The sequence below is a fragment of the Erythranthe guttata genome, chromosome 7 (assembly GCF_056151865.1).
Source record: "Erythranthe guttata isolate IM_541 chromosome 7, IM_541, whole genome shotgun sequence".
In the NCBI taxonomy this organism is placed as follows: domain Eukaryota; kingdom Viridiplantae; phylum Streptophyta; class Magnoliopsida; order Lamiales; family Phrymaceae; genus Erythranthe; species Erythranthe guttata.
This window is the reverse complement of record NC_142539.1, coordinates 1,707,264-1,721,424: the sequence shown is the minus strand read 5'-3', so window position 1 is coordinate 1,721,424 and position 14,161 is coordinate 1,707,264. Positions and strand designations below refer to the sequence as shown.

Here is a 14,161-nt window from a genome sequence, read left to right as displayed (position 1 = left end):
GCCAACATTTCATACCGTTTACCGAACAAAATATACGATTTGGTTCGGTAAATGACCAAATTACATAAATTTTACGTAAAAATATTTAAAAGGATGGGGGTGGCTGTAATTACCCAAACAAGGGGGATTTTTTCGTAATTTGACCATACATCAGGGGGGTGGCCGTAATTTGCCCTTATATTATAACGCGGCAGTCAGATTATGTTTAAAAATGTTTGAAAACAGTGTTTTAGAAGAATTTTGAAAAATAAAGTGATGTTTATTTATTTTATAGTGAATTTCTTTTAGTGGAATAGGTAAATCTTTTTACTATTACAGTCAAATCATATTTGAAAGAGACAGAAACATTTGAAATTGTTTCGGAGATTTTGTTTTTGAAAATTTTAAAAATACAAATTTTCGGAAAAGAATAAAATCGAAATGGAAATGCTTCCAACCATTGTAGATGTCCAAATACTTGAAAATGAAATCTCTTATTACAAGATGAATGTATACATTTGCTCCACAAGATATAATACAAGAAAATGCCACCTTTTTCTATACTGTTTTTGCTATATAAAATTAGATTGCAATATACATCCACTCATATCAAATCCAAGTGAACTTGATCATGAGCAACTTTTCCACTTGAAAATTCGACAATTTACGAGCTCCACGAAAAAAGAAAAAAAAAATTTCTAGAAACCCGTAGCATAATCAACCGGCAAAGAACTTGCCCGGTGAATCGAATCTGGGACCCATTCACCAGCGTAGAAATTCTTGGCTGTGGCAAGGTGCACCGGACTACAAGAATTATACACCATTTGATTAACCACGTTTATTTCGGAATTTAAAGGAGGCAATTTAAGCTCAAAGTCATCCTTGTACCCTTTCGAATTATCTTTGATCTTGGCCTTGAGCCACATCAGCTCCTGCCTTATATCCTTATTTTCTGCCAATTGATCGAACGTTTCATTTTCTTGATCGGTGGGGCCCACTAGGGAATCTTCGACTTGGTAAGTGATCTCTTCGAACCGGCCATGTATGGACCCGGACCCACATCCGTCTTTCGTACATTCTAGAACTTTGAGGCTCTTGCCAGCTGGCTTGTAAGAAGTACTACTATCCGAAGCGCAACTATGACAGAATTTATGATTTGTGTCTTCTAGGGCGAATTCGGTTTTCCAGTTGGGTATTAATGAAGCGATTTCGCCGTCGATCATTTCGGCTATTTTAGTCCCGTCTTGGTTTGTTAGGTCCAATTCGGACACCATTTCGGTTGCAACGCTTAGAGCGGTGTCGGTTTCCGTGTCGAAAGGGAAGTAAATATTTCGGTAATGATCTGGAAAAAAAAAACAATGTTTAACCATTTATTATAGAGGGAATTTCAAAAAAAAAAATCGACAGTTTGAACAAAATTGGAAGTGGAAATTGGGCGGATCATATCGGAATTAGCACTTGCGGAAAAATTCCGATTTTTTTTCGGAAGTGAAAAACTAATTCCAATTATGTTCCAGAAAAAATGGAAAAAACAGAATTTTGGAAATTAGAACGAAAAAAACTTGTTCCAAAATCGGAAATTTTTGGATCGGAATTAGCTATAATTCGAAAAGTTCCAAATTTTTTAGTCACCTAAAATATAAAATACATAATAATAATATAGTGTTTTTTTTCGGTAACATCAATAATTATAATATAGTAATCTCGTATATATTCCAATTCAATTATTAAAAAAAAAATACCTTCTTTATCTGCAATTCTGAGTCTCAAAAAGATAGTTCCGTCTTCGCTCCGTCTCCCTTTGATACTAATATCCACATTTTCGAAATCATCTTCATCTAATTGTGTCGAGAATAAATTAATCTTAGTTGTTTCATATTCAAGCGAGTGTGAATCCAATTCTTCGTAACATATATAACCCGAGTAACCGTTGACTAAAGAACTGTTTCCGCTATGACCCATAAGAGACTGCCTTAAAATGGGGCCTGCTTCATCGTAATCTCGATGAAAATTCAACGGCCTCAAATCATAACCATAATCATCGATTTGGAGAAACGGATCATTAAGAAGCTCCCATGCAGAAAGCCTATCGGAAACCGTAGCTAAACATTTCTCGATAAATATACGCACTTCGGGATCCTTAACTTTGTAGAGAGCATCCGGTTTTTTTCCCTAAGAACAAAACGAAAAAAGAAAAAAAAATAATGTATTGTTACTAAGTTTTGAATTAGTCGTAGAAATTTTAATTATGGGGGTTCTCGATTTCTTACAGACATCACTTTCTTGTATATTTGAGCGGGGTGGGTACATTCGCTGTACGGATATTCGAATGTGACCATTTCCAAAACGCACATGCCAAATGCGTAAATATCGACTAGTTCGTTGTATTCCTCTTCGTACACCTCCGGAGCCATAAATTCCGGTGTTCCTGATAAATAAAAAAATACAAATAATCAAACCAATTTGATTTCTAATCTTGATAATGGCTTATGATTATATATTTTAAGGCCTCGTTTGGTTCTTAAGATAAGAATTAGCCAAGATAAGATTAAATAATCTCCTCAGGCCTCGTTTGGTTCCTATGATTAGCCAAGATAAGATTACATAATCTCCTTAGGCCTCGTTTGGTTCCTATGATTAGCCAAGATAAAATTAAATAATCTTGTGAAAACCCGATTGTATTATTAGACCATAGTCGAGATTAGAGCCGTTTTTTTCACATTTACGGGCCGACCCTAAAAATTATTAGACTAACCAAACATCCAATAAAGTCCAATTATTTACTTAATCATGTCTAATCTTACCAACCAAACGAGACCTTAAAGGCAAGATACGCCATGAGAAAATTATTGAATTTTACCAAACATCAAACAAAGTCCAATTCTTTAATCAATCACGACTAATCTACCCAACCAAACGAGACCTTTAGTTATAACTCACCGACACACCGATCGGCGTGGGATTTCCTGAGAATCGCCGCAAGACCAAGATCCCCGATTTTGACTTCGCCTTGATTACCATTAATGAAAATGTTGTCGCATTTCAGGTCCCGATGAATAACCGGAGGATTGTGGCTATGAAGATAGAGAAGCCCGTGTAAGATCTGCCTGCACCAATGCTTGATTGCTCTAACATTGATTCTCTTGTGCCTCATCCTAAACCTTATCGAATTGTCCGAAAATCGTCAAGATTGCACTATCCAAAATCAAGAATCGATCTTTTTTTTTTCGATTTTTCGAGAATAGTTACGAGAACACTTACTGTCTGAGAGTGCCGGATGTGAACATCTCGGTGACAAAATTGATGTTCCTATTGGATGTATCCACCCAAGAAGTGTAGAATTTCATAATATTTGTGTGTTTTAATGTTTTAAGGAGATGGATTTCGCAGTACAGCCTTTCGAGATCTTCGGGGCTTTGTAAGAAATCATACAGCTTCACTTGGTTCCATGCCACTTCAATTCCTTCATACTCATCAAAAGCTCTATAACTACACACCAACAGATTAATAAATCAATGTAAATTAAAGATCAAATTTTTAATGAATAAAACAGAGGTAAAGATCATTTTTTTATTGAATCTAATGTATGATAATGAATACATACACTATCTTTGAAGACCCTTTTCCCAGAATTTCATTATACTGCACACAAAAAAAAAAAAAAAAAAAATCAGATTCATGAAAAATAAGTTGCAAAAAAATTGAATTTGGGAGGAAAAGGGGAAATTGAGCATACCCTTCCGTATCTGCCAGAGGGATCAACTTCAACAAACTCAGAATCAAGAACAATGGCACCATTCATTTCTTGAAGTCTTGAAATTATTTTCTCACTCTAACTTATCTTCTTCTTTCTTCTCTGGTTTTTTTAGAGAGAGAAAGTGAAAGGGATGATGAGCCCACAAATCCACAATAAATAAATAAACCAGAAAAAACACCAAAAATGGTATTAGAATGATTTTAATTGTGGAAGCAGATGCATAGGGGAATCCATCAAAAGGACATTTTTTTTTATTACTTTTTATTTTTAATAATTAAATTATATTTAATATTCCCCTCAAAACACCACAAGACTTCAAAATCCAGACAAAACCACCTCTCCTTTTCTTTCTAATGTACAACAAGAGCTGTAAAACAAACACACACACACACACACACACACGCCGATTATATGTATGTATATGTAAGCATATAATTTTTTATTTTTTTTTTCTTAAGACAGGCCTGAAAACAGCTAAGCAAGAGGAGGGAGGGAGGGACCAAAAAAACTACGAATTGTAAATAAATTGGATTTTAATTCAATTTAATAATGTGGGACTTTGGCAGTGGCGCAAGTGGGGGTTTCAGGGATATTTTAGTACGGATTTTGGTAAGAGATGGATTATATTTAAGAAAGCGTGTTTTAGTGGGGAAAGCGCTTTTTCCTGTCGTGAAAATTGAGTAGTTTATTTACTTTTTTTCTCTTTCCCAAAAGATACTCGGACAATTGTGGATCTGATTCTGGCATTTGTCCTATTATAAATTAGGGTAAATTACGACCACCCCCGAATAAATGTCAAATTACGAAGAAAACCCCCTCTTGTTTTGGTAATTATAATCACTTCTTAATTATGAATTTTCTTACACATCAATCCTTAAGGAAACAAATCCTCTAGACTCCGTGGAATATTCTCTTGTTTGTACTCGTTTTGTGCAGAAATGCAGTTTCCTATGCACTGCAATCTGATAATTTACAAGCTAAGAGACACATCTTATGATCATCTTGTTTTGGAATGTGGAGCTCGAATAGGTTAAAATGGGTATAAACTGGAGAATAATCCAGATAATCTAGAAGATTCCACTAAATTTAACATTGCATGGGTGAAAATGTAAGAAAAATTTATAGTTGTGTGGTTGATTGTAATTACCCATGTTCAAACATGAGTGAGTTTTTCGTAATTTAACCTTACCTCAGGGATGTGTTCGTAATTTACCCTAAAATTAGTTAAAAATTCATTTTGGCCAAGGCCCAACCAATTAGAATAAAGCCTGGAACTTAAATAGAACCAAGTCTCACACTAATTTTAAAATATTATTATATATTTTTTTATCATGTAATAACTAAAAAAAATAAAATTCAGAATATTAGTTGTAAACAAGCTGAAATGTGCCTCCATATGGTCAATAATGAGATATGCAAATCCAAAATTAATTAATATATTATTTAAAAATAATAATGACTTTACCTACCCCTCGAGAAAGTCTTCCAAATAATCAATTTCAAGAGTTGTGTTTGCTGACCAAAAAAATAAAGTGCCATTTACGCAAAAGAAAGAAAAATAAATAAATAATAAATAATAATAATAATAAATAAATAAATAAAGGAAGTTTCTCTTCATTGATGAGTTGGGAAAATGATAAAAGTCTTGTACTTTTACGTACAACAGATCATCATCTGTACTTGTATAGATTAAATATATATAATTATCAACTGAATTATTTAATGGTTCACCTAATTAATTAGACTTACAATTGACTGTAGAGTCAGCTATGCATTAACTACGTGTAATACACTATTTCTTGCTTTGCTTCTAGAAGAGTATAACTTTCTAAAGTGTGCAACTTATATTTTTGAAAATTATACTTATCATATTATCAATATTATTATGTTGAATTGATTTTAAAAAACTTGGCTTAATTACTTCACATGTGATTTGTTATGGTGGTTCGCAACCAAAATTTACATATAATCGCGCACACATATATGTGTTTGTGTGCTTAATTAATCATTATTTAATCAAATTTACAATTCAAATCCACTCAGTGTAAATAATCAAGTGGTTTTAAAGTACACGTAAACTTTTTTCTTGGTCTACTCACTTACCAAACTACCTTTAATTTCTTGTCTTAAAACCTATGAAGAAGCAAAATCATATGTTTTACACACACTTATACGTGTGTGCGCTTTTATATATATATATATATATATATATATATATATATATATATATATATATATATATACTTGTTTGAACATTTGCTTTTCTGTTTTACTTTTTCTTTTTTAATGGAAGGTGATCAAGGATACATACGTACGGTAGATTTAAATATGCATTTGATCCATCCATAATAAAATATACACGTAGATACTTGTCAATATCATATATATATATATATATATATATATATATATATATATATATATATATATATATATATATATATATATATATATATATATAATATTTAATTTACATATATTTTGATGTGTGCATGATTGAAAAATATATAAGCACATCTGCACATGCAAGGTCACATGCATGAAGTCAAAAGAGACATGCAGAAATGGAAATTTCCAAATTTTGTGACATCTAACTAATATTCAATGCACGCTATATATATATATATATATTTTTTTGAAAATTGGGCATCTTTATATAAAGATGAAAGAGAAAAACATGAATTAATAGGAAAGATTGGCAATACCACAATAGTAGGTCAATTTACATCGTTACGATTTATTTGATGCCACACTCGGTGAAATATATTGGGTGATTGTTAAATATTAACCATTAATGATCTGCGCATAATTATACATACATCTAAGTATATGTGTGCTCAGTCGAAAGTTATTCCACCACGTTAATAGTTAAAAATTACCCAGTGTACTTCATCGGATAAACGAAGTGATTATATTTACATGACTTACATTAGTCATGAAAATCATAATATGCTAGTGATTGATAAAAGTGAATAAGTGGATTAGTGATCTATCTTTTATTGTGTGGCTCCACATATATGCATGTTTGGTTTTTGGAGCATAAAGGTAGAAAAAAGTTTCAATCATGGCACCAATGATATGTGGATAACTATTAGGGTCATTCCTATTAATTAATCTAAAATTTTTATGGCACTAATTTTTGCAGTATATATTTCTATTTCATTTTTATATGCTATTAGTTTTGATGAGGGTCAGTTCGGTAATATTGGGCCGAACCCTTCATTACCCAAAATTATTGGGCCAAGACTTAGTGATAGATGTGAACTAAGCCCATCAGGCCAAAGCCCGATGAATGGCAAGTATCGAGATAAACGAAAGTTTTCGCTATAAGAAGGCTCAAATGATAAAGAAAGTCGCCGATAGATAACTCCTGCGTAAAGTCCACTAACATTTATGGTGTGATTTTTCAAATAATCCTTTTGAGTCGTGGGATATCGAAAAAATGCCGATTTTATCCCTGCAACATTTTTAGGACACAAATTTAAGTTTTCGGGGCCTTTACACGAAATTTTTATTCTTCTTAAATACCAAAATCACAACCTTTTGGTATCACGATTACCCCTTTGAGATTATTTTTTGTTTTAAAAAAATTAACATAAAGAAATGTTACGTTTGCTTGCATAAAATTAGCAATTTTCACGAAATATTCACCGGAATAAAAAAGATTGTATGAAAAATCATATGATAAGGAGGTCGATGTAAGACAGGAAACAAATGTCGGGGGTGGGGTGAGGATTGATAATTACTAATATGTGGGGTTTTTTTCATAATTTAGCCTAAGTTTAGGGGTTTCTTCGTAAATTACCCAAAAAAACTAGTAGAGAATCTGGAAAATAATAGCCGATTGAAGCTGCACCGGCGGCGATCGTGTGGCGGTGCTGATCATAAACGCCTCCGTAATCAGAGCCATTGTTCGTGTTCTCGATCTCCTCCAATTGATTCCACGTCTTCGTTTGCGCCACTGAATGGTAAGTCCACATGTATATACACACAACTTAATTGAGTTTCGTTAGATTATTTAATCTTATCTTGGCAGCAACCAAACGAGGCCTTACTTGATTAGCTTCTCCGAAATAGGAGTTCAGCCAATAGTATCACTTGGAGAAATTCTGTTTCTGCCAAACCTATGGAAATCAATGACACGATTACGTTTGCAGTTTCTGGTCAGTTGCAATATTCTCCGTATTCCGATCATTACGCTAGTAGCATCTCAGAAGTTCCGATACGAACATCTGAAAAAGAATCCGGAAAAAAGTAAACCTATGTTACACTTTTATTTTATTAAGGTTTCCCATAGCACAAGCACTTGTCGTGGAAGGAAAAATAGTCGAGCGTATTTGGTGTTGAATTGATATATTACAGTTGGTTTGATAACTGACATTTCGATCCTTCCCGACACGAGGGATGAAATTTCGAAGTTGTCGTAGTTCGTATACAAATAGCCAAACTACGATCGGTCATTAACAATTATTTTTTATTTGATTTTTGGTTGTTAAGAACTTATAAGCGGTGATTAGTTAAACAATTATGTCTTATTTGATGTTTGGTTAATGCATTAAACTTTTCGGGGGTGGGCCCACAATCATCACCGATGACTGCTCGACTCTTTCTAATCATCTAAATATTATTACAGCGATGGATATTGAAATACTTTTATAGGTTGTGTTGCACCCATTCAGTACCTATCGTTAGTCAACCTTTTACCTTCCGGAAGTTGTGAAGGAGCCGTCGAACTTTCGATTGTCAGCTGCTGGAAATTGACAAGGCAACAGAAAGCCATTTAAAGATTTATTGGTAAGCTAAGAACTCTTGATGCAACGTTGCTTTTTCCTTCGATCACTTCTCATCGAAATATATATAGTTATCGTAACTGGAAAATAAAACCCGGATTTTTTTTTTTTGAACTTCAATAATTTATGATCGTACTCTGTATGTGAAAAACGAAAATGTGAGCTCGATGCGGAAATCAAGAAGCTGAATCCGTAATTAAAACAAGAAAAAGGAAAAATTTCTATCTTATTATGTACAATATACGTGTAAGTTTCGAGTCTTGATTTTCATGATGTATTTCCGGTGTGTGTTTTTATCGAGAACCATCACTTTGGCGGCGGCAAAGCTGGCGGTGGATGCGACTCAACCAATATAGACCAAAGTACATGCACATCTTCGTAAGGGCAGGACTTGACATCTTCGTAAAGTATGTATATGCCTCTCCCTGAGAAAAATCGACAAGTGAGTAAGCTTCGTATATTTATTCCCTAAACAATGTCGTCGTGATCACCTAGTTTCGTCTTTTATTGCATGTGAATGTACTTTACGCAACTTTATTACAATCCACAATAGACACTACTAACAAATAACAAATCTTCATATAAAAAACACTATAGGTTTTCAAGAAGTCGTAGGGGGGCCATTGCCCCCCATGATCGTGTTGAGACTTCGAAGTAGATTATCAATGTATCGAAACACGAAAGAACTTAAAAAAAAAAAAGAGAGAAGTAAGTAAATTGGACGGAGTTATGATCGAGAAACGTACTCTTGTTGTGAGTCGAGTGGAGACGAATCCAGAGCTTCTTCAGGGGAGAGAAAAAGGAATGAAGCCACCCCATTTGGAGAACAAGGGGATTTTTCTCATATTAGGTGAAATAAACAATTTAAGAAAACAAGGTTTTTAGAGAGAGAAACTATGGTGGTCTTTGCTTAGACAGGGGTGAAGTTTAGGTTCACTATTTCTTTTTAAAATTTGTTTTTTTTTTTTTTTAATTTAACAATCCCTTGCAAACCAAACATGCATGCCACGTATTCATTTTTTTTATTAATCTGCTTGGTAATATGTCTCTCTCGTACCTAGTAGACTTGTGGTAGAAGAAGCTATTTTTACCCATTGTTTTCAAGCTTTCAGAAACTACCCTTTTTATTAATTTTGTGTCCTTTGTTTCCCTTCTTTCTAAGGCTATAAATCATGTGTTTAGACAATCCCACATATTAATATTTTTCTTTTTTATTATTTAATAAAGATTTCAATTAAATATTAATTTGTAGTTGATTGTAATTAAAATTGGTAAAAGTTGGATATTGTGTTTGGGCTTTATTATATATCCATTTTTTAGCCCAACAAAACATATGTGATATTTAAGCCCATTTACCATCACTTTATGCTCACTTGGAGAATCTCTTGGGCTCTAGTATTGCATCACTTTATTGCATAATATTTATTCGTGTACTTAATAACACACACGTATGGGTAGAAATCGGACAGAACTGATTGGAAGTAGTTTTTTTAGAAATATTTCATTTTCTCTCGGAAGTTCAAATGTGTTCCAATTTTCGTTCCAAATTTTTGGAATTCAAATATTCATTCCAATTTCGATATGCCTCGTAATCGGGGAATTTTGGAAATTATGAAAATTACATGAATTTATAATTGTTTGTTCCAAATTCGAATACAATGGGGATTTTCATTACAAAAATCATTTCTTTTCAAAAATTTCCAACAAAATATAATAAAATCATACATTATAAAATTATATATATATATATATAATATCAAAAAAAAAAATCAAAATATTCGAAAGTAAAATTCGATCCAAAAGCGGAACGAAAAAATCGGGAATCGGAATTTCAGAAACCGGAATAAAAAAAAGGGTTCCGAATCAGAATTTTCCGGGTCGAAATCGACAGTAGTCAGAAATTTTATTCCGATTTCCACCCGTACACACACACACCAGGGTGTTTGGATGGAGTGTATATATATATATATATATATATATATATATATATATATATATATATATATATATATATATATATATATATACTTGGTGTCTATTCTTTCACCGGTGTCAATATGTAGCATGCATGTGTTTGATCGGACCCGGGACATATTGTATTGTAGTATATCACAAATTAACTTAGTACTGTTACGTCAAAATTATTGAATTGTTGCGTAAAATAAATTCAATAGTCTTTACTCCCTCACGGGTGAAGCACTATTTTATTTTATTTTTGTTTTTTTTGCTGAAATTACACTAAAGAACACAACTTTCAATCAACTGAACAAACTACTTTCTCAGAATGAATTCATTCGGTTTGCACATTTAGTCTCAAATCAACCTGCGAATTGTCTCGTCCAATCAAAATTCTGTCTCAAGTCTTTTCTTTTTCTTTTGCATTTTACTCGAATGAATATATTGCAATTTTATTGCTTTTTTCACCAAGAAAATATTTGAAATTACATTTATTTAATGTGATGCATAGGTTTATTTCTTGTGATTTGTGTTCCCTCGATTCGATTTTTTGCGTGATTATTTATTTTGCATAATTTATTTGTGTGTTGAAAATGGCTAGTGAAAATAGTATCTCCCTGAGGTAAACTGTAATTACAAAAAAATCTCTTCTTTTTGAGAAATTTACATTTAGACTCTTGTATTTTTTTAAATTTCTTATATTCATTTACATAAAGGGTGTTAATATAAGAAATCTACAAATTCCAGCGGTGAGTGTAATTATGAAAAATCCCTTCTTTTTAGAAATTACATTTAGACCCCTGCATTTTTAAATTTCTTACATCCACCCCCTACAAAAGGGTGTTAATGTAAGAAAGTTACAAATTACAGGGGTGAGGCAATTACAAAAAATCCCTTATTTTTTAGAAATTACATTCACCCCCTGCATGTTTTAAATTTCTTACATTCACACCCTACAAAGGGTATTAATGTAAGAAATTTACAAAAAATGCAGGGGTGGATGTAATTATAAAAAACATTATGAGGTGTTTTTGTAAATGATTTCACCTCGGGGTGTTATTGTAATTTAACCTTAAACTTTATGCGACTAAATCTCTGCCCCTGACTTTTTGTTGTCAAAGGGGCAATCTTTATCAAACAGAAGTGGAGGCCAAATGATTTGAATTTGAACAAAAATTAGGTTGCTTTTTTTCCAGACCTATTAATCATTACCAGATTTACATACGTAGAACAAGTTGTGCAGAAAGAACATCATTAATTAACTTCTTTGCCAATTTTATGTTTTTAATTATTATTAATTTTGGTCCAAATATTTTGCACGATATTAATTGATGCCAACCCAATTGATCGACCGCAAACCCATTTTCTTCTAACTGGCCCCCATAGAGCAATCATACGGGTATGGGTCGTTACGATCCAATCAATAAGGTCTCGTTCGATTATCTGTATCGATTTAATTTGTTACTAATTAGGTAATTACTTAATTAGTAAGATGTTCGGTTCTATACATATTAAATCTAGTATTTGTAGATAAAGTTGTTAATTTTCTATTTTATTACAAAATTATCGAATTAAGTTCTACTATTTAGTCAATATAACTTAAAAGTGATAGTCGAAAGAGACTTAAGGTATATAAGGTGACATATTTCGTTTAATCAGAAAATCAAACTTTATATATTTAATTATTTAAATCTCCAATTTGTAAATTTAATTATCACTTCTTTTTTTTTTCAATTCAAGAGTATTAATTTTGAATTAAAGAATTTGGCAACGGTTATCTGAAGAAAAGAAAAAAGAAAAAAGAAAAATAAAAGAATTGATACCTTCACTTTGTTATTACAACGTTAAAAAGACACACATCATTTAACCTTTCCATCTTTGTCATGCTGCAGGCTAACCAAAGGTCCAAAACTACCAACCACCTAACTAGTTTTTATTTTATTTTATTTTTTCCTTTAATTTGATATTTTTATTTATTTTAAACCTCCAAAGTTGAAAGAAAATGAAAATATTGTTTCATTTTCTTTATTTGTGAGACAACGTATCAAAACTTTGCTCGCTTCTTACAATTCAGGTTACTATGGGATGTGATAGTTGTCGTTTCAGTTTTAGTTAATACTGTTTTCGACTTCAAACTTGATTTTGGCCATTTTTTAGTCTGCTTTCGGCAAAACTTAAAACGCCGAATTTGCAGTGTTTTGAGTTAGTTTTCTGATCCAACTTAAATTTCTAAGATTGAATGTCGGATGAGAAAGATATGCCTGAACCATGAACACTACCCGCAACTTTTGATGTTTTGAGTTATCTAAAATACAAAATATAAATGACTCGACATCCAATCTAGCTGATTCAAGTTCAATTAGAAAGCTAACTCAAGGACTGCAGCGATTGTAACCTAAATTCTACTCGTTTTTATAATTATTCACTTTGATTCATTAGAGTTATTAATATCTTTGTGCAAGTACTTATAACTTATAAGTAAGATATTAAAAGGTTAGTTAAAGTCAATAGACGTATGAATTTTCTAATAAACTTGAATTTTTAAGTTTAAAATATAAAAGAAAAATTAAGTTCAGGCAAGAGGAAAAGTAGGATTTAGATTTTAAAAATTAATTACGCTAACAATCATAACATATTTTTAAATTCGCACCCTTTTGGCTTTATCCCTGGAGCAAACCACGATTTGCCTAGTTAAATTTGAGTCATAATCAAGTTGCCAAAAAGAGAAAAAATTAGATTAAATTATTTAAAAAAAAAAAAAAGCCAACAATGAGGTCCTACGTGATTAATTTGGCTTATCTCCACTAATTAATCAACTATTCTTGAAAAAAAAAACAGCCTAGTTAAATACTTAAATTTGAGTAATAATTAAGTTGACAAAAAAAAAAGAAGAAAAAGCAAACAAAGGGGTCCTACATTATTAAAATTGGATTATCTCCACTAATTAATCAACCTTAATTAACTATTCTTGAAAAAAAAAATTAGCCCGTTAAGGAAGAGAATGGGTAGTTAAATGAGACCCGAGTTTGTAACGCATGACTTTTATATCTATTGTAGTTTATATCTCTGGTATAATTTACAAGTTATTGCAGGAGATTGATAAGCTGTCTGTTCTTTATTTATTAAATAAATTGAAAACACAATAGATTTTATTTTAATTGTTTGGTTTGTCATGATGAGATTGAAGACTAAGATTTGCACAAGCCATACTAGGGCAAACCCCACAAACCCACTAAATGAAGTCAATTAATAAATAGTTATTATTAGGTTGGGATTTTTTTTATTTTTTTTTTCATATTTCTAAATGATTAAACCATGATATGATGAAATAATAAGTAAACCGTGCTATATGTGGGGGTAAAAAGTCATAGTGGGTGTTCGAATTTTGAAAAAAAACCATTGTTATGTTTCATAGTAGGTAAGGATGCATCCAACTTTAATTCTAATTTTGCCACGTGTTAGAGGTTTTTATATAAAAAAAATTACAATATAATTTTTTATTATGAGATATAAAAAAAAAGTGAAATGATTATGGGGTTCCCGCTTATGATGCACGGAAACTTCTGTACACACGCGTTTCACGTTTTGGAAACCGAAACGCCATGACATTCGTCGGAAACGTTTTGTGGCCATTTTTATAAATATTTAAAAGTTTTGGGATGTTTTGATAATACAAAAA

At 32.0% G+C, this 14,161-nt stretch overlaps 1 protein-coding gene and 1 long non-coding RNA gene across 2 annotated transcripts; both read right to left on the bottom strand.

The window, feature by feature from the left end:
- Nucleotides 1–457: 457 nt before the first annotated feature.
- Nucleotides 458–4,337, bottom strand: LOC105964145 (putative serine/threonine-protein kinase WNK9). The gene is made up of 7 exons (XM_088820619.1): nt 3,716–4,337; nt 3,584–3,621; nt 3,241–3,468; nt 2,920–3,140; nt 2,250–2,407; nt 1,722–2,151; nt 458–1,321 (listed from the first exon to the last, which is right to left on the bottom strand). The coding sequence occupies exons 1-7, from the start codon at nt 3,779–3,781 to the stop codon at nt 678–680; spliced, it is 1,785 nt and encodes a 594-aa protein (XP_088676745.1). The 5' UTR covers nt 3,782–4,337; the 3' UTR covers nt 458–677.
- A 4,398-nt stretch (nt 4,338–8,735) lies between these two features.
- Nucleotides 8,736–9,457, bottom strand: LOC105953263 (uncharacterized). Its single transcript, XR_001172410.2, has 2 exons — nt 9,273–9,457; nt 8,736–8,951 (listed from the first exon to the last, which is right to left on the bottom strand). It is a non-coding gene; the product is annotated as an uncharacterized LOC105953263 (long non-coding RNA).
- Nucleotides 9,458–14,161: the final 4,704 nt, after the last annotated feature.

Coding starts and splice junctions, on each gene's coding strand:
- LOC105964145 (XM_088820619.1), bottom strand. CDS start 3,781: ATGAATGGTGCCATTGTTCTTGATTCTGAGTTTGTTGAAGTTGATCCC. Junction 3,469..3,583: donor AAAGGGTCTTCAAAGATAGT/GTATGTATTCAT, acceptor GTTGGTGTGTAG/TTATAGAGCTTTTGATGAGT. Junction 1,322..1,721: donor CAGAATTGCAGATAAAGAAG/GTATTTTTTTTT, acceptor TTTTTTTTCCAG/ATCATTACCGAAATATTTAC.